The sequence below is a fragment of the Oryctolagus cuniculus genome, chromosome 10 (assembly GCF_964237555.1).
Source record: "Oryctolagus cuniculus chromosome 10, mOryCun1.1, whole genome shotgun sequence".
Classification (NCBI taxonomy): Eukaryota; Metazoa; Chordata; class Mammalia; order Lagomorpha; family Leporidae; genus Oryctolagus; species Oryctolagus cuniculus.
The window spans coordinates 100651446-100669195 of record NC_091441.1 but is presented as its reverse complement, the minus strand read 5'-3'; the positions used below and the strand labels follow the sequence as shown (position 1 = coordinate 100669195).

Sequence of the window (17750 nt, the reverse complement as noted above, 5' to 3'; positions counted from 1 at the left end):
CTGTTTTGTCTTACTGCCTGGGTTTCAGTGCCCCTTCTTACTACAGGCCGCCTCCTCAACACCGAGCTATTACCTTTGTCCACAGCCTGTGCCCCTGTGTTGTCGGACCCATCACCACGGTCAGGCCACAGGCCTGAAATCCCATGGAAGGAGGGAGAATGATTCACAGTGTGCCTGCCTGCCTGCTTGTGGAAGATGGAGTTCAGAGATGACCCCTCCACATGTTGAAGATTGCTCACATTTGTGTTATGTATGCAAACAGCACAGCAGATCGCCAATTTCCTGCTGCCAGATCACATAGAGAACCCCAGCTGGATGGGAGTCAACGAGGCCGACATGATTGTCTTCGGCAGTGGGCCATACCTGTTCCTCTTCACCATCGGCGGCCTCCTGCTGCGACAACTGGAGGACCACCAGACAGCCATCAGGAGCCTATGGGTGGTGTGTATCGTCTTCTCCCACTGATCGTAACATTCATCTTTTTATAAAAAGGAATAGTTGTCTTAAAATATTTACTTGCAAGTCGGAGTTACAGAGAGGGAGAGACAGAGAGCAAGCCTCTGTCCACTGGTTCACTCCCCAGATGGCTGCGATGCCCAGAGCTGGACCAGGCTGAAGCCAGGAGTCGGGAGCTTCATCCAGGTCTCTCACATGGGTGGCAGAGGCCCAAGAACCTGGGCCATCTTCCACGGTTGGCCCAGGCTAACAGCAGGGAGCTGGATCAGAAGTAGAGCAGCTGGAGCCCAAAGCAGAGCCCGTATTGTATGCCGGTGTCACAGGAAGCGGCTTTACTCACCATGCCACAACACTGGTCCCTGTTGCTTTGAAAAGCAGAGAGGTCTCATCCACTGGTTGACTCCTCAGGCGCTCAGAACAGCTGGGGCAGCCCAGGCCAAGTGAACTGGGAACAGTCCAGGTCTCGCACGTGGGCGGCAGGTATCCAGCTACTGGAGCCATCACTGCTGCCTCCCAGGGTGCTCATCAGCAGGAAGCCGGAGTCGGAAGTGGAGGAACTCCCGAGCGGGATGGGGGTATCTTACCTGCTAGGCCAGCCCCCACTCCCCCAACCCCCACTTCCCTATTTGATTTTGACCCTCTGCCCTCTCACAACCCCCACCCCGGTGTCCTTGAAGGATCCTATCCGCGTCCTCAGCACAGCCACGGATGGTTCTCTGCACGTGTACGTGTGGGAAGAGGGAGGCCGTTACCCGTACCTCAGGAGCTGCTGCCACCTGAAGCATGAGGAGACAGAGCAGACGCTGGGCTGGTAAGCCTTGCCCCTGCCTTGAACAGTCCCGAGCACTGGTGATGTCTACAACAAGTGCCTAGAGAGGCAGTATGGCTCTTTTTGAGATTGAGGGTAAATAGGAATAAACCTAGGCCCGAGGACAGCGTTGCTAGTTCTTGAGGTATACAGTACTTGCAGTAAAGGTCAAACGCTTTTCCAAGCGTCTCTCGCATACAGGGTCGTGCATGGGACTAGGAGGCCCCCTCCTGCTGTGCTTCTGGTTGGCTTGTGCCCCATGTGTCTATGCGCTGGAAGCTCAGTGCCCAGTGTGGCAGTGGTGGGACCTTGAAGGGGCGAGGTCCAGTGGAGGTGATTGGTCACCGGTCTCTACCCTAATGAATGGATCAGCAGCGTGGGCTGAGTCGTGCAGGAGTGAGTGTCTGTTCCAGGGAGTTGTTGTATAGGATCAGTGCCTGCCTAGCCTCCTGTTTTCTTTCTCTCTCATGTTCTCTTTCCACCAATCAGCTGCCATCCATTAGTTCACTCCCCAGATGTCTGCTAGGGCTGGGCCAGACCCAAGCGGGAGCCTAGAGCTCAACCTGGATTTCCTACTTGGGTGGCAGGGACAGCTCTTCTAAGGGAGATCTTGAAGTATCTGTCTCTGGCTTATTGTCACTTAATGTCCTCAGGTTTATGCACACTGTTGCAGATAACAAGGTTTCCTTTTTTGAAGGCTGAATGGTATTCTGTTGTGTGTATGTGCCATGTTTTCTAAATCTGTTTTCCTGTTGGTGGACACTTAAGGTTGGTTCTGTATCTTGGGTATTGTGAATAATGATGTAAGAACATGGGAATAGGACCAGCGCCGCAGCTCACCAGGCTAATCCTCCGCCTTGCAGCGCCGGCACACCGGGTTCTAGTCCTGGTCGGGGCACCGGATTCTGTCCCGGTTGCCCTTCTTCCAGGCCAGCTCTCTGCTGTGGCCCGGGAGTGCAGTGGAGGATGGCCCAAGTCCTTGGGCCCTGCACCCCATGGGAGACCAGGAGAAGCATCTGGCTCCTGCCATCGGATCAGCACAGTGCGCCGGCTGCAGCGGCCATTGGAGGGTGAACCAACGGCAAAGGAAGACCTTTCTCTCTGTCTCTCTCTCTCACTGTCCACTCTGTCCAAAAAAAAAGGAGTACAGATATCTACAGATATCTCTTTGACATACTGATATTCCATAGCCAAAGGAATTGAGAGGTGGGGTTGCTATATCATATTTCGATCTGTAGTTTAAGGAACTTCCATTACATAATAGCTGTATCATCCAACCAAAGTGTACAAGCATTCCCTTTTGTCCAGATCCTCACCCACTTGTTACTGCTAGGATTTTTTAGTATCTTGTTATGGTTTTAATTTGCATTTCCCTAATGATTTTTATTGATTTTTTTTCCTATATCTGTTGGATATTTGTATGTCTTTGGAAAAATATTCAGGTCCCTCATCAACTTTTTTTTTAAATTGAGTTGTTTGCTATTAAGTTCCCCATATATCTTGTGTACTAACCCATTCTCAGATGTAGGATTTGCGAGTGTTTTCTCCTAATCTGTGGGTCATCTTTACTGATTGTGTACTTAGGTGTATAGAAGTTTTCTTAGCTTGATAGGCTCTCACTTATCTATTTTTGTTGCCTGTGCTTTTTGGGTCAGGCCCAAAAAAATCATTGTCGGTCAGTGTTTGTGGAGGTTTGCCCCTTTTTTCTAGTAGTTCAGTTTCAGGTCTTAGACTGAGTCTTTAATTCACTTGGAGTTCACTTTTGTGTATGGTATAAGGTAAGGGTCCGCTTCTGTTTTTAATATCAGGTTTCACCAACACTATTGAAGAGACTGTTATTTCCCCATTGTATGTTCTTGACACCTTTGTGGTAAACCAGTTGACTAAAAATCTATGGGTTTACTTCTACACTATTCTATTCCATTGGTTGATTTGTCCATTGTTGATTTGTTATGCCAGTAACATGCTATTTGATTATTGTAGCTTGGTAAGATATTTTGAAAACTGGTATTGTGTTGCTCTCAGCTTTGTTCTTTCAAGATTTTTAGGACTATTTCGGATCTTTGGTGGCTGCATACTAAATTTTTAGGGTGGTTCTCTATTACAGTGAAAAATGGCATTAAATTTTTTTAAAGATTTATTTATTTGAAACTCAGAGTTAGGAGAGGAGGCAGAGAGGGGAGAGAAGGAGAGGTCTTTCATCCACTGATTCACTCCCCAGTTGGCAGCAATGGCTAGAGCTGAGCCAATCCAAAGCCAGGGGGCTCTTTCTGGTCTCCCACTTGAATGGGAACCCATAGGATCCTGGCACTGCAGTCAGGGGCTTAATCTATGCCACAACACTGGGCTCTACATGTTATATTTTCTATCTTTACTTCCAACCTACTTAGTAAATTTGAAGAAGTTTTTGTTTTGCAGTTGATTGAAGTGAGTTTCTTTTAGACAGAATGTAGTTGGCTCATGATTTTTATCCACCATGCCAATCTGTTTATATATATATATATATAATACATAGTATATATACTATATATAATACTATATATTATACATTTATAATTATGAATGTATAATATATAGTATTATGGAATGTTCAAATAAGATTAACATTCATCACTTGAAATAAATATTCTGACCGTGAAGATATATAAAATTCTTTTAGCTATTTTGAAATGTAGCACATGCTATTTTTTAAAGATTTATTTGAAAAGCAGAGATAGAGATCAATCTTGGTTCACTCCCCAAATGGCCACCAACAGTTGGGGCTGGGCCAGCCTGGAAGCCAGGAGCCAGAAGCTTTTTCCGGGTCTCCCACATGGGTATAGGGGCCCCAGGACTTGGGCCATCTTCCATTGCTTTCCCAGGCACATGAGCAGGGAGCTGGATTGGAAGTGGAGCAGCCAGGACTCAAACCAGTGCCCACATAGGATACCAGCACTGCAGGCTGGGGCTTTAACCTGTACGCCACAGCGCCAGCCCCACCATCCTCTAGGCTCGTCCATGTTCTCTCAAAGAACAGAACGTCCTGTTTAAAGCCTGAATAGTGTTGCACTGTGTCTGAAGATCCACTTATCCACTGATAGGTTTATTTCGTATCTTTGCTACCATGAATAATGCTGAAATGAATATAGGAATGTAGATATCTTCTTGGCATACTGACCTCAATTCCATTGGTTGTGTATCTAGATCATATGGTAATTTTTTAAAAATTTTATTTCAAAGACTGATATCTTCCATCTGCTGGCTCATTCCCTAAATAGCTGTAACAGTCAGGGCTGTGCCAGACCGAAGCCAGGAGCTTCATTCCTGTCTCCCACGTGGGTGCAGGGGCCCAGGTACTTGCACAGTCTACTGCTGCTTTCCCAGGTGCATTAGTAGGGAGCTGGATTGGAAGTGGAGCAACCAGGACTCGAACCGGCACCCATATGGAAGGCCAGCATCGTCGGACGTGACTTCACCCATTATATCACGATGCCAGACACTATGTTGAGTTTCGGAGGAGCCTCCATGCTATCTTCAAAGTGACTGAATTAACTTACAAGGGGCCGGCACTGTGGCATAGCAGGTAAAAGTGACCAGCTGCAGTGCCCGCATCCCATATGGGCACCGGTTGGAGACCCAGCTGCTGCACTTCCAAACCAGCTCTCTGCTCTGGCCTGAGAAAGCAGTGCAAGATGGTCCAAGTCCTTGGGCCCCTGCACCTGTGTGGGAGACCAGGAAGAAGCTCCTGGCTCATGGCTTCGGATCAGCGCAGCTCCAGCCATTGTGCCCAATTAGGGAGTGAACCAGCTGATGAAAGACCTCTCTCTCTCTCTCTGCCTCTAACTCTGCCTTTCAAGTAAAATAAATCTTTAAAAAATGAACAAATTTTCCCCTTCTCATATCCTCACCAATACTTGTAATCTTCATTTTACAAAAAAATTGATGTGTGGGAGAAAGAGCACCTGTCTACTGGCTGACTCCCCAAATGCCTGCTGGGGCTGGGCCAAGCCAAAGCCAGGAGCTCAATCAGGTCTCCCACGTGGGTGGCAGGGACCTAACCCCTTGAGCCATCACCTGCAGCCTCTGAAGGTGCGCATTGGCAGGAAGCTGGATTAGCAGAGGAGCCAGGACGTACAGGAGGCACTCCAGTATGAGACGCAGGTGTCCCGCATGGTCAAATGCCTACCAGTCTTTGATCATTTTGCTCTGAGGTGGTTATCTCACAGTTGTTGGTTTAATTTGAAAGGCAGAGAGTGAGCTCCCATCTGATAGTTCAGTCTCCAAATACGTGCAGTGGCAGGAGCTGGGCCAGCAGAAAGATGAGATCAGGAAGCTTCATCCAGGGTCTCTCTCCAGTGGCAGCCCCAAGGCTAGGAATTAAACCCAGTATTTGGATAGGGGACAGGGGTGTCCTAACCACTAGGCTCAATGCCTGCCTCGCATTGTGGTTTTACTCATTTCTCTGCTGTGTGATGTTGAGCATTTTTTTGAAACATCAAGTGGCCATTTTTATTTCTTCTTGAGAAGTATCTCTTCAGGTCGTTTGCTCATTTTTTCTTAGTGATTTGTTGTGAGTTCCTTGTGTATTTTAAATATTGCCCTTAGCTGATATATGGTTTAGATCTTCTCCCAGGCTGAGGCTTGTCTCTTCGCTCGGCTGTTTGCTTTGATACGAAGAAATTCCTTAGTTTGATACAATCCTATTTGTCTATTTTTGCTTTCGTGTCCTGTGACTTCAGAATCTGGGAGGTGACTGGCAGACAAACGTCTGGGCGCTTTCCCCCTGTGTTTTATTCTAGTGGCTCTAGAGTTTCAGGCCTCAAGTATAAGTCTTCAACCACTTTTGAGTTGTCTGATGTAAGGAGTGAGAAAAGGGTCTATTTTCATTCTTTTGCATGTGGACATTCAGTCTTCCCAAGACTATTTATTGAAGACTTTATCCTTTCTCCTTTGTATATTCTTGGCCACTTCCTATCCTATTCCATTGGGCAATATGTCTGTTTTATGCCAATATAGTGTGTTTTGGTTTTTTTTTTTATATTTATTATTTGAAAGTCAGGGTTAAAAAGAGTAGAGGCAGAGAAAGAGGTCTTCGATCTGCTGGTTCACTCCCCAGTTGGCCACAATGCTGGAGTGTGCCGATCGGAAGCCAGGAGACTGTTCCGGGTCTTCCAAGTGGGTGCAGGGTCTCAGGGACTTAGGCCATCTTCTACTGCTTTCCCAGGCCATAGCAGAGAGCTGGATCAGAAGTAGAGCAGCTGAGACTCAAACTGGTGCCTCTATGGGATGCCGGCACTGCAGGCAGCAGCTTTACCCACTATGCCACAGCGCCGGCCCCAATATACTGGTGTTTTGTTGACTATAATTTTAAAATATATTTTGAAATCTAGTAATGTGATGCTTCTTCTAGCTTTGTTTTGCTCAAGATGGCTTTGCTACTTCGAATCATTCTATTGATTCAGCATTTGAAAAATGTGCCACTTCTTTATGGCTTCCACAGTGTCTGATTAAAATCCATTGTCCAGGGGCCGGCGCCATGGCTCACTTGGTTAATCCTCTGCCTGCGGCACCTGCATCCCATATGGGTGCCAGGTTCTAGTCCCGGTTGCTCCTCTTCCAGTCCAGCTCTCTGCTGTGGCCTGGGGAGACAGTGGAGGATGGCCCAAGTGCTTGGGCCCTGCACCCGCATGGGAGACCACGAGGAAGCACTTGGCTCCTGGCTCCGTAGCAGCCATTTGGGGAGTGAACCAACAGAAGGAAGACCTTTCTGTGTCTCACTATCTATAACTCTACCTGTCAAATTAAAAAAAAAAATCCATTTTCATTCAAACCTGTTCCTTTATAGAGAATGTGTCATTTTCTCTAGTTGGTTTCAAGTTATTTAATCTTTGGTTTTTGGAACTCCTAGGTCTGGTTTGAACTAGAGTTTAATCTGTTCAGCCCTAGAAAGGTGGCATCTTCAGATCTACCAATTCAGAAAGCTTCCAGCTATCCCTCGCCTCTGCCTTGCCTGATGGGGCGAGGGGACACCACACCCACTCATCTGTAGTGCAGGGGGAAACAAGGTCCGTGGGCTTCCTCTCGGTGCTCACAGGGGAGAGGGGTGCCACATCTGCTCGGGTTAACGCAGGCAGATATGGTCAACTGTGCCCTGCCCTGTGCCCCCTGGTCCGAGTAATCCAGAATGAGGAGGGCCGACAGAACCTGCTCCATCTCCCCCGTGCCCATTGCAGGGGAAATGTGGTTTGATACTCACTTGGAGTAGAGGGTGTATTGTCAACGAGGAGAATTCTACACTAAACTAAGAACCCGCCCCCCATGAGCCAGATAATCTGCCCCATCAGAGATAATCAGGATAATGCTACCGGATCTGTGGATGTATACATTTTTACTTGTTTTTAAAGGCTTACTTATTTGAAAGTGTAACAGAGAAACAGACGGAGATCTTCTACTGGTTCACTCCCCACATGGCTGCAGTGACTAGGCTGGAGCAGGTCAGAGCCAGGAGCCCAGAGCTTCTTCTGGGTCTCCCACATGGGTGCAGAGGCACAAGGACTCTGGCCATCCTCTTTTGCTTTGCCAGGTACATAGGCAGGGAGCAGGATCGGAAATGAAGCAGCCGGGATTTCAATTGGTGCCTATGTGGGATGCTGGCATTGCAGACTGTGGCTTAACCCGCTGCACCACAGAACCAGGCCCATCTACGGAATTTTTACAAACAAAATGTAAGAAGATGGCTACCAGAACAATGTGGGAATAGTATTTAGATTTTTATCAGGTTCCAATTTCATATCAACAGCGGATATGGTGCTGGTGTAGTACCATAGCATGTTAAGCCTCTACCCACAATGCCGGCATCCCATATGGGTGCTGGTTTGAGTCCCAGCTGCTCCACTTCGACTATAACTCCCTGCTACTGGCCTGGGAGAAGCAGCAGAAGGTAGCCCAAGTGCTTGGGACCCTGCACCGCCTTGGGAGACCCAGAAGCTCCTGTCTCCTGGCTTTGGCCTGGCCCACTGTGGCCAATTCAGGAGTGAATCAGTAGATATAGTTCTGTCTCTTCCTCTACCACTGCCTTTCCAATAAAAAAATCTTGAACAAAACGGCAGTGTACCAACTTCCCCTTTGTCCACTGACATTCTTCTCTTTCTCTGTCGGCAGCTATGTCTCCAATGCAATATGTGATAACGTGAGCATAGTACGCGTCCTGTCGAGAATTCGTAACTCCAGCATTCTGGTGATGTACACTTTGAAAGGAAATTAATCTGTACCATCCCCCTTAATATAGTAAAGATGAGTCTATTTGCAAGTCAAGAATGTTTTAGTGATGTAAAGTGGCTATTTAACTTCCTGAAGTGAGTCAGGCACTGTGACAGATTCTTTGGACAGGCCTTATCCAGAGCATGTGTGTAGCAACATAACTTAGTCCTGGCTATCAAGGTGAAGTGCTCGACTCATCATCCCAGGAAAGTGGCCTTGGAGTGGCATGGAAAAGGTACTCTGGCCAGGCTGTCAAAGTGCCCATCATCCCCTGCTATTGGGGAAAACCTCAAACTAGAACCAAGAGCAGAGCGAGCAGCTCCGTGTGAGGATGGTGGAGGGCAGGCTGGGTGGAGCAGACATCCATCAGGCTTTCTAAACAGCACGGGGCGCAGCACAGTTGGTCACGTGTCTGGTCTGTTTCAGAAACAGTCTGTGTGGCTATGTCAGTGAGAGGGGAAGACACGGTGGGATGGCCTGGAGGGTTCAATCCTGCAGACAAGGGCAGGTATTAAACGTAATGTCAAGTAGTTAACATAATCTAAATGCTGTGGTAACACCTGGAGGATTGAGTTTTGTTTTTAAAAAGATTGTCTAAAAAATACTTTTTCCAGATTTATTTATTTGAAAGTCAGTTATAGAGGGGGAGAAGGTGAAAGGGGGATTTTCCATCCTCTGGTTCACTCCCCAGTTGGTCTCAACAGCTGGAGCTCTGCCGATCGGAAGCCACGAGCTTACTCTGGCTCTTCCCGCACGGATGCAGGGGCCCAAGGATTTGGGCCATCTTCTGCTTTCTGAGACCACAGCAGAGAGCTGGATGGGAAGTGGAGCAACCGGGTCTTGAACCGGTGTCCATATGGGATGCCGGTGCTTTAGGCCAGGGCGTTAACCCGCTGTGCCACAGCACCAGCCCCAACATTTTTTTTCTTAAAGATTTGTTTCTTTGAAAGGCAAAGTTATGGGGCCTTCAGTGTCGGCATCCATATGGGCGCCGGTTTGAGTCCCAGCTGCTCCACCTCTGATCCAGCTCTCTTCTATGGCCTGGGAAAGCAGAAGATGGCCCAGATTCTTGGGAGCCTGCACCTGTGTGGGAGATCCGGAAAAAGCTCCTGGCTTCAGATCGGTGCAACTCCAGTCACTGCAGCCATCTGGGGAGTAAACTAGTAGATGGAAGACCCACCCACCCCCGCTCTGCCTCTGCTTCTCTGTAACCCTGTCTTTCAATCAAATCTTTAAAAACAAGCAAGCATCCACTGGTTCACTCCCCAAATGGCTTCAACATCCAGGTGTGCATATGGGATCCCCGTGTTGGAGTGGCACAACCTGCCGCACCACGGGGATGGCCCCGAGACCAGCGCTTTTATAAGATCCTCCCCATGGCAGTTCGGGAAGTTGAGCCAGTTGAGCTGTTCCGTCATGAGAGACGGCAGGTTCTAAAGGTGACGTGTGGTCACTGGAGACCAAGGAAATGAGAGGAGGAAACACTTGAATCGTGCACAGAGAAAGTCGGTTGCCAAAGGCAACAAAGACATAGGCCCCCAGGAGGCTTGGCAACTGCCGAGTAAGGTGCAGGGGTTCGGGGGAGCCTGGCCAGCGAGATCCTTGGGGGTGGCTCTGCCACGGCAGCCGCAGGCAGGACTCGAAGCTCAGTCTACAGTGGCCAGTTTTTCAGCTGATAAGTGGGTATGGCCTGCGAGTGATGGGGTAAATACCCACATGGTCCTTGGCAGAAAACAGGTTCCCCACCGTGGTAGAAGGGGCTAAAAGCCAACCGCTGTGAGACTTGTTTTCCAGAAACGTGGGCCCACGTGTGGAGAGAACTGTATACATGGTGCCTCAACACTGCTCAGAAATACAAGCTGAAACCCAGGGAAGTCAACAAGCGCTGAAGTCAGCCCTACTCCTCGAGTTCTAAAGGATGGGGGCTGGAGCTGTAGTGGAGGGCTGAGCCTCCACCTGCTGCAGCAGCATCCCAAATGGGCGCCGGTTTGCGTCATGGCCACTCTGCTTATCAACCAGCTCTCTGCCATAGCCTGGGAAAGTAGAGGAAGATGCCCCAAGTGCTTGGGCCCCTGCACCAGCATGGGGCAACCAGAACGTCCAGGCTCCTGGCTTCGGAACGGCCCAGCTCTGGCCATTGCAGCCATTTGAAGAGTGACCCTGCGGATGGAAGACCCCTCTCCCTGTCTCTCCCTCTTTATAACTCTACCCCTCAAATAAAATTTTTTAAACTTACACAACAGAATGTTAAAGGCTGTGATGGAAGGTGGGGCCTCTCCGAAGTTGGAGACCAGGGACGTGAGACGCCAGACCTCAGAAGAGTCCGATTCCTGGTAGATGCAGTGAGGGGCGGGGAGAGCGCGGCAGCAGGTGCAGCAGAATGGGCTCACCCCACAGGACCCCTAACCCTCATAGTTCTCGGGTGGAGTGGACAGCACAGATCGCCCCCATCTCAGTAATTAGATAAAGGTTTAGTAAATGGACCATTACAATTTAGGGCAGGGTTTTTTGAAAAGATGGATTTGGGATAAGAATCAGAAGCCCCAGAAATAAGCCTAGTGTGATCTTAGCTCCTCTTCCTTGGGAAGATCCATCTACTCCATACCGCCATGCCCACCCACTTCTGCCTTGTCCATGCAGACCCAAGTCTGGTCCTGTTGTTCCTTGGGAAGTGAGACTGTGGTAGGCCCCACCCCATGGAAACTAGTGCGCTCTGTCCCCACCCCCACCGGCAAGGATGGCAACTCTGCTAGCGAGGCAGGCTGCCGGAGAGCGACAGCACGGAGTGGCACTGTGACAGGGGACAGAGTCCTGCCTTCCGCTCTGCAGTTCCCTGCTACGATGGCCCGAGCTCCAAGCCACTGCTGCTGAGCAGAAGCTGAGAACCGACAAAACCACTAAGGCTATTTCCTTTATGAGAGCACCTCTACCAGATACTACATTAGGGGACAGCTCTGAAAATACATACGGATTAGCCAAATTACTCAGGAGAGCGGCATCCTCCTCCTCCACCCCCGCCCTCACTCCAGGCAAGCTGCTGGGGACACACGGGTACCTGCTGTCGAACTGCAGCAGCCCCTCGGGTGGCTGGTTTTCCCACTACGATTTCAGTTACCATTAATGGTGCATCAGAAATGTAAGATGGAAAATTCCAAAAATAAACCTAAGTTTTAAAGTGTGTGGTGATCCATGTACCTGGATGACATCTCCACTACTGTCCAGTGCATCAGCCCGCTGGCCGGCATGCCCACGTTTTACCCTACACACCTGTCACTCGGGGTCAGGTCACCAGTCACGGTATCGGAGTGCTTGCATTCAATGCATACTCAGTAAGAGCCCGGAAACACACAAGTAGCAGCAGCAATTTGGATATGCCGGAGAAAAGCCATGAAGGGCTTCTCTAAGAACCTGGAGGTGAGCCTGGGCATGGGAGGAAGAGGCGGGAATATGTCTTGGGCTAGATAGCAGGGAGGGGCAGGTGACAGGGAAGGGACTTGCTGTCTCTACCCCTGGTGCGCCTGTGCAACTGCACTCACAAGCCCAGCTCAGGGGCAGAGGTCTCCTGGGCAGTAATGGTGGGGACCCAGGCCCAGCAGGAGCCCACGCCTGGGGCTCCCAGCCCATGCTCCTGCCCTGGGCTCACACTGCCATCTACCCTGGCAGAGGCTGGGCAAGGTGTGCATGATCTTCTCCTCCAGGAATGGAAAGGAGGAGAGGGCCACCCTGCTTGCTGCCCTCCAGGGTCAGGCCTGGCCCCTGGGGCACAGAGGCCAGCTCTTTCCTGCAGCTCACAGGTCTGGAGGGGCACCAGGGCCTTCCCTTGCAGCGACAGCTTTCACAGGAGGCCTCTGCTGGGAAGACGGCTCAGGAGAGAGGCGACTAGCGTGGAGCTGGGTCCCCTGTTTGTGAGCTCCAAGTCCACAGCGCTTTCCCACCACAAGGCCTGCCCCCGGAGCCACGGACAAGCAGCAGCCTGGGGGTCCGCCCACATCTTGGCCTCCTGCGTCTCTGGGGGGGTCCAGGCCTGGCCCTGGCCGAATTCCTCTACCATACGCTGTAGTGAAAGACGTCTCCCGCAGCCCATGGCCCACTCTCCTCACCCCCCAGCCTCCTACCTGCCCCACACGGGACAGTGTACCGCACCTTCTACGGAGCACCAGGGCACAGGGTGTGGAGAGGTCCTGGGCACCCAGTCCTCTCTAGCCCTGTGACCTTGAGTGACACAGCACCTGCCAGGGGCCTCATGGTCAGCAGGTGCTCAGGCTCCACTTCTGCTTGCCACCTGGCCCCACCCTGGAAAAGCCGACCTCTCCCTTTCAGGGCAGTGGCCAGGGGCGGGGCTGTGCAGAGTTCAAGGTTGTGAGAGGGAGGAGAGGCCGGGGGTACATTTCTAACCAATGTTCTCCCTGGGTCCCTCCCCCACCAAAAGCCACGGCCCCTGTGCTCCCTGCTCCTCCCCAGGCCTGAGAACTGCCCTGTCCCCACCCCTGGCTGGCATTCCTGATGGCCCTTGCTCTATAAGCAGCCCCCTCCGCAACACCTCTTCTGGGTCCATATTCTCTGTCAGTTACCTGCCAGGAGCCGGGGGGATCCACACTTAAACATCTCCTCACTCAATCCTGCCCGGCACAGCTCAGGATCCAACCGTGCGACCCCGGGTGGCTCCTGCCACCTGCTCCCCAACATCTCCACCCTTCTCCCCTGGGGCCCAGACAGCCAGCTGAGGGGACACCAGCCCTCCCAGAGCAAGGCTCCTGCCCTGAGAGGGGTAGTCTGGGGGTAGGGGCCGTCTAGGGTTCCCTGTGGCAGCCCTCCCTGATAGATGTCAGAGTCCAGGCACCCACACATCAGCAAGCTACAGCTCCTGGCTTCTTACAGGCACAGGCCACACAGCAGTCAGGGGCTGTAGGACCACACTGCCGCCCTCTTTGCGGCTTAGAGGGGACAGAGGCTCTGCAGCCTCGAAGCCTCTGGCTGACCACTCCCCTTCCTGTCCTGCCCACACTCCAGTAACCAATCACCCCCTCCTATTTTAATTCCCTCCGCTGGATACACTTGGTGAGGCTTCTGCTTGCCGGTCTCTCACTGCTGTCCCAGCTCTGTGCCGGCCCATAGCTCACTCTCCAGCAGGAAGTCGTGTAGGAGACAAGGTGGGACGACCCGCGTGATCCTCACACCCCCGAAAGCCCGCCGCACCTGTGGCGCGTACAACCACACTGTGGCCGGAAGAGGGCGCTGCGCCCCCATCTAACCTGGTGCACGCGCGGGCAGCCGTACCCGCCCTTCCTCCACCGGCACGGGCGCCCGTCTTAGCCAGATAACCAGCACTCAAATGAAACCCCAACACTGCGGCCATAGAATAAGTTCCCTTTCCAACATCATCCTTATCTTAAATTTCGGTAAACAGTTGATGTTGGATAAACCATCATCCTTAACTAAGTTTTTTTTTTTAAATATGGAGTTAGCATTTAATTTTTTTTTTTTAATTTGAATGGCAGCGGTAAGAGATCTTCCATCTATTGGTTCATTTCCCAAATGGCTTCAACAGCCAGGACAAAAGCTAGGAGCCTAGAATTCAATCTGAGTCTCCCGCGTGGGTGGCAGGGATCCAACTGAGTCATCACCACAGCCTCCCAGGCTGCACATTAGCACACACACACACACACACACACACACCAGCCTCCCAGGCTGCACGTTAGCACACACACACACACACACACACACACACCAGCCTCCCAGGCTGCGCATTAGCAAACACACACACACACACACACACACACACCAGCCTCCCAGGCTGCGCATTAGCAAACACACACACACACACACCAGCCTCCCAGGCTGCACATTAGCACACACACACACACACACACACACACACCAGCCTCCCAGGCTGCGCATTAGCAAACACACACACACACACACACCAGCCTCCCAGGCTGCGCATTAGCACACACGCACACACACCAGCCTCCCAGGCTGCACATTAGCACACACACACACACACCAGCCTCCCAGGCTGCGCATTAGCAAACACACACACACACACACACACCAGCCTCCCAGGCTGCACATTAGCACACACACACACACCAGCCTCCCAGGCTGCACATTAGCACACACACACACACCAGCCTCCCAGGCTGCACATTAGCGCACACACACACACACACACACCAGCCTCCCAGGCTGCACATTAGCACACACACACACACACCAGCCTCCCAGGCTGCACATTAGCACACACACACACACACCAGCCTCCCAGGCTGCACATTAGCAAACACACACACACACACACACACACACCAGCCTCCCAGGCTGCACATTAGCAAACACACACACACACACACACACCAGCCTCCCAGGCTGCACATTAGCACACACACACACACACCAGCCTCCCAGGCTGCACATTATTAGCACACACACACACACACACCAGCCTCCCAGGCTGCACATTAGCAAACACACACACACACACACACACACACACCCCATAAGGAGAGCCAGGACTCCAAAACCAGGCACTCCCAGTATGGAAAGCAGGAATCCCAAGTGGCATTTTAAGGGCTTCATCAAACACCAAAAACCTGGCCCAGGGCAGACTGATACGTGGGGCTGGTGTTCTGGTCTAACAGGTAAAGCTGCCGCCTGCAATGTAGGCATCCTATATGGGCAGTGGTTCGAGTCCCAGCTGCTCCACTTCTGATCCAGCTCTCTGCTATGGCCTGGGGAAAGCAGTGGGAGATGGCCCAAGTCCTTAAGGCCCTGCACCCGCCTGGGAGACCCAGAAGCGGCTCCTAGCTCCTGATCAGTGCAGCTCTAGCTGGTGTGGCCTCTTGGGGAGTGAACCCGCAGATGGAAGACCTCTCTCTCTGCTTCTGCCTTTCTGTAATTCTACCCGTCAAAAAAAAAAAACCACGAAGAAAGCAGCAGCGGATGGCCCAAGGGCTTGGGCCCCTATACCCACGTGGTTAGACCCGGATGTAGCTCCTGGCTCCCCAACAGGCCCAGCTCTGGGACTGAACCAGTGGATGGAAGATCTAACTCTGCACGCATGAAGCATCGCCAGTCAGCTAAACCAGGTGGTTTAGGGTCCGTGTTGGTTCTTTAACGTGTTGTCCCTAAGGGAGCCTGATAGGTGACCCACAAGCAGCAGCGGCCATGGGTGCTCAGCAGAAAAGCCCGGAGGCGCTAGGCCCAGCCTGTGGCCCCCTGCGCCGCTGCGGTCCCCCGCTAGGCCTGGCCAGTCGATGTAGCGTCCTTCTGCCCAGCACATACCAGCACCAATTCAGCTGCCACCCCATTAGCATGATTCTTTCCACATCGGAAAATTAACAGAAACAAAACTCCTGGATCCTCTACCCCAGGATACAAGTTGGTGAAAGCCCTTTGCAAAAAGCAGACCACTCTCAGAGTTCCTTCAGGAGCCCCCGGTGGTAATGAGAAACAAAGGAGGTTTGTGTGCAGGTGCGCAGAAAACAGAGCAGGGAGAGCACACCTGATGGCTGTGCATTGGCGAGGCCATCAAGCCGCTCTATGAATGTTCTGCACGGGACAGGACGTGGCCAGGGCCCGATCACTTAGACCTATCGGGTGGGAATCTCCACTCTGCACTACCTGAGGAAGCACTCAGAATTCCCTATCTTATCACAATTTTTCTCTTTGTAGTAACAGTACTCCATGGGGGCCAAGACGTGAAAGTGAGGGACCTCCCAGTGTATCTGGTACACACCCCTCCCGGTGCTCACGCCAGGCTACCAGGCTCATAGGGACGTGACCGACTCCCCCCCCCCCCCCCCCCCGGCCAGGCACGTGGGGCGTGACCAGCTCCCCCACCTTCCCCACCCTCGCCTGTCCGTTACAGACCTCCTCAAACCTGCAGATGACAGCCTGGAACAGAGGTGGTGATGGCCAAGGCTGCTTCTCTTACCTGCCCCAAGTCCACTCCCACCTGAGCTCCCCATCAGCCCTGCTCCCCGAGACTGTCTAGAAATGGGGGTGGTAACCATGACGAGCGAGTGGGAGAAAACACCCAAGTTCGACAGCAGAGTATGCAGGTCCAACTCGCAGCCCCAGCTCCTGGCTCCAGCTTCCTGCTAAAGCGGACCCCGGGAGGCAGCAGCTGTGGCTTATGTAATCGGGTGCCGCTACCCACGTGGCAGACTGCGTGGGCGTTCCCAGCAGCAGCCTGGCCCGGCCCAGCTGTTGCAGATATTTGGGGAGTAAACAAGTATATGGAAGATGTCTGCGTGTCTCTCAAAAAAAGAAAAAGAAAAAAGAAGCCAAATCTCTGAGTGACAGTGAAAACCTGGCCGGGGCACCTTTTGAAGGCCTGAGGTTCCCATGCTCCCAAGACAGCCCCGCCTGCGGAGTGACTTGTCCCTGACGTGGCCCCCACAGTGGGCGGGAACAGGGAGAGAGGGACATTGAAGCCAGCGCAGAGGACAGCAGCTCTGGCTTCCCCTGGCATGGCCAAGACCAACATGGATCCCGCCGCCACAGGGGCAGAATCTGCTGAGGGCCTGACTCGGGGTCCCATGGTGGCAGGAAAGACGATAACTCCTGGAACCCCACCTGCCTCTGTTTCTTCAAACTCGAGGAAGACCCAGAGGGGCACAGGGGGCTGGGGGTCGCCGGGTAAGAAGCCGAGGGTAACTTGCCACTGTCTGCCTCCTGCTGACGTGGGGTGGGCTCAGCCAAGGGGGCGTCCAGCCCTGGCGCTCCTGACCCTGCCAGCCAGAGACCTGAGCCCCAGCTGAGGACATTCTCAACAGCCACCTCCCGCTACAGAGCCGGAGAAACCATTCAAGGCAGCCTTCCTGCAGGCCGGTGGCGGGCTAGGAGCCCCGCCCCCAGATGCCCTGACTTTGGAGCCAACACAGGAAGAAGTCCAGAAATGGCCAGGGAGGAGGGTCCCTGCCACCTCCCCCCATCCCACTCTGCCAGGAACCAGCTCCACCAGCTCCACGGATGAAGTCAGACTACCCAAAGTGCAGGTTCGGCAGCCCCCACCCCAGGAGAGGCAGAGCCCCCTCGCCAACCCGGGCGGGGATGGGGTCTCCCTTCACAGCAGCTCTGACCCCGGCAGGCCCTGCTGCCCAGGAGCACCCAGTCCACTGCTCACTCTGGGGCCTCAAGTGGGGGCCATGCCCCCCCCACCGCGGGTGCAGCCTGCACTCCACCTCCCCGGGGCCCGCCAGCACAGCCACAGCCTCTCCGTCGGGCAGTGGCCGGCCCGCACATC

At 52.5% G+C, this 17750-nt stretch overlaps 1 protein-coding gene across 9 annotated transcripts in view; it reads left to right on the top strand.

The window, feature by feature from the left end:
* The window catches only part of FBXW12 (F-box and WD repeat domain containing 12), a 39154-nt gene extending 28416 nt beyond the window's left edge, over window positions 1–10738 (top strand). For 8 of the 9 annotated variants that reach the window (XM_070050851.1, XM_070050850.1, XM_070050849.1 and 5 more), the window contains 3 exons: window positions 263–441; window positions 1134–1267; window positions 8405–10738. In XM_070050851.1, coding sequence (XP_069906952.1) covers window positions 263–441; window positions 1134–1267; window positions 8405–8507 — 416 coding nt within the window. In that variant the 3' untranslated portion in view covers window positions 8508–10738. The remainder of the gene's footprint in view (window positions 1–262; window positions 442–1133; window positions 1268–8404) is intronic. The other variant, XM_070050854.1, reaches the window with a different exon arrangement.
* Window positions 10739–17750: the final 7012 nt, after the last annotated feature.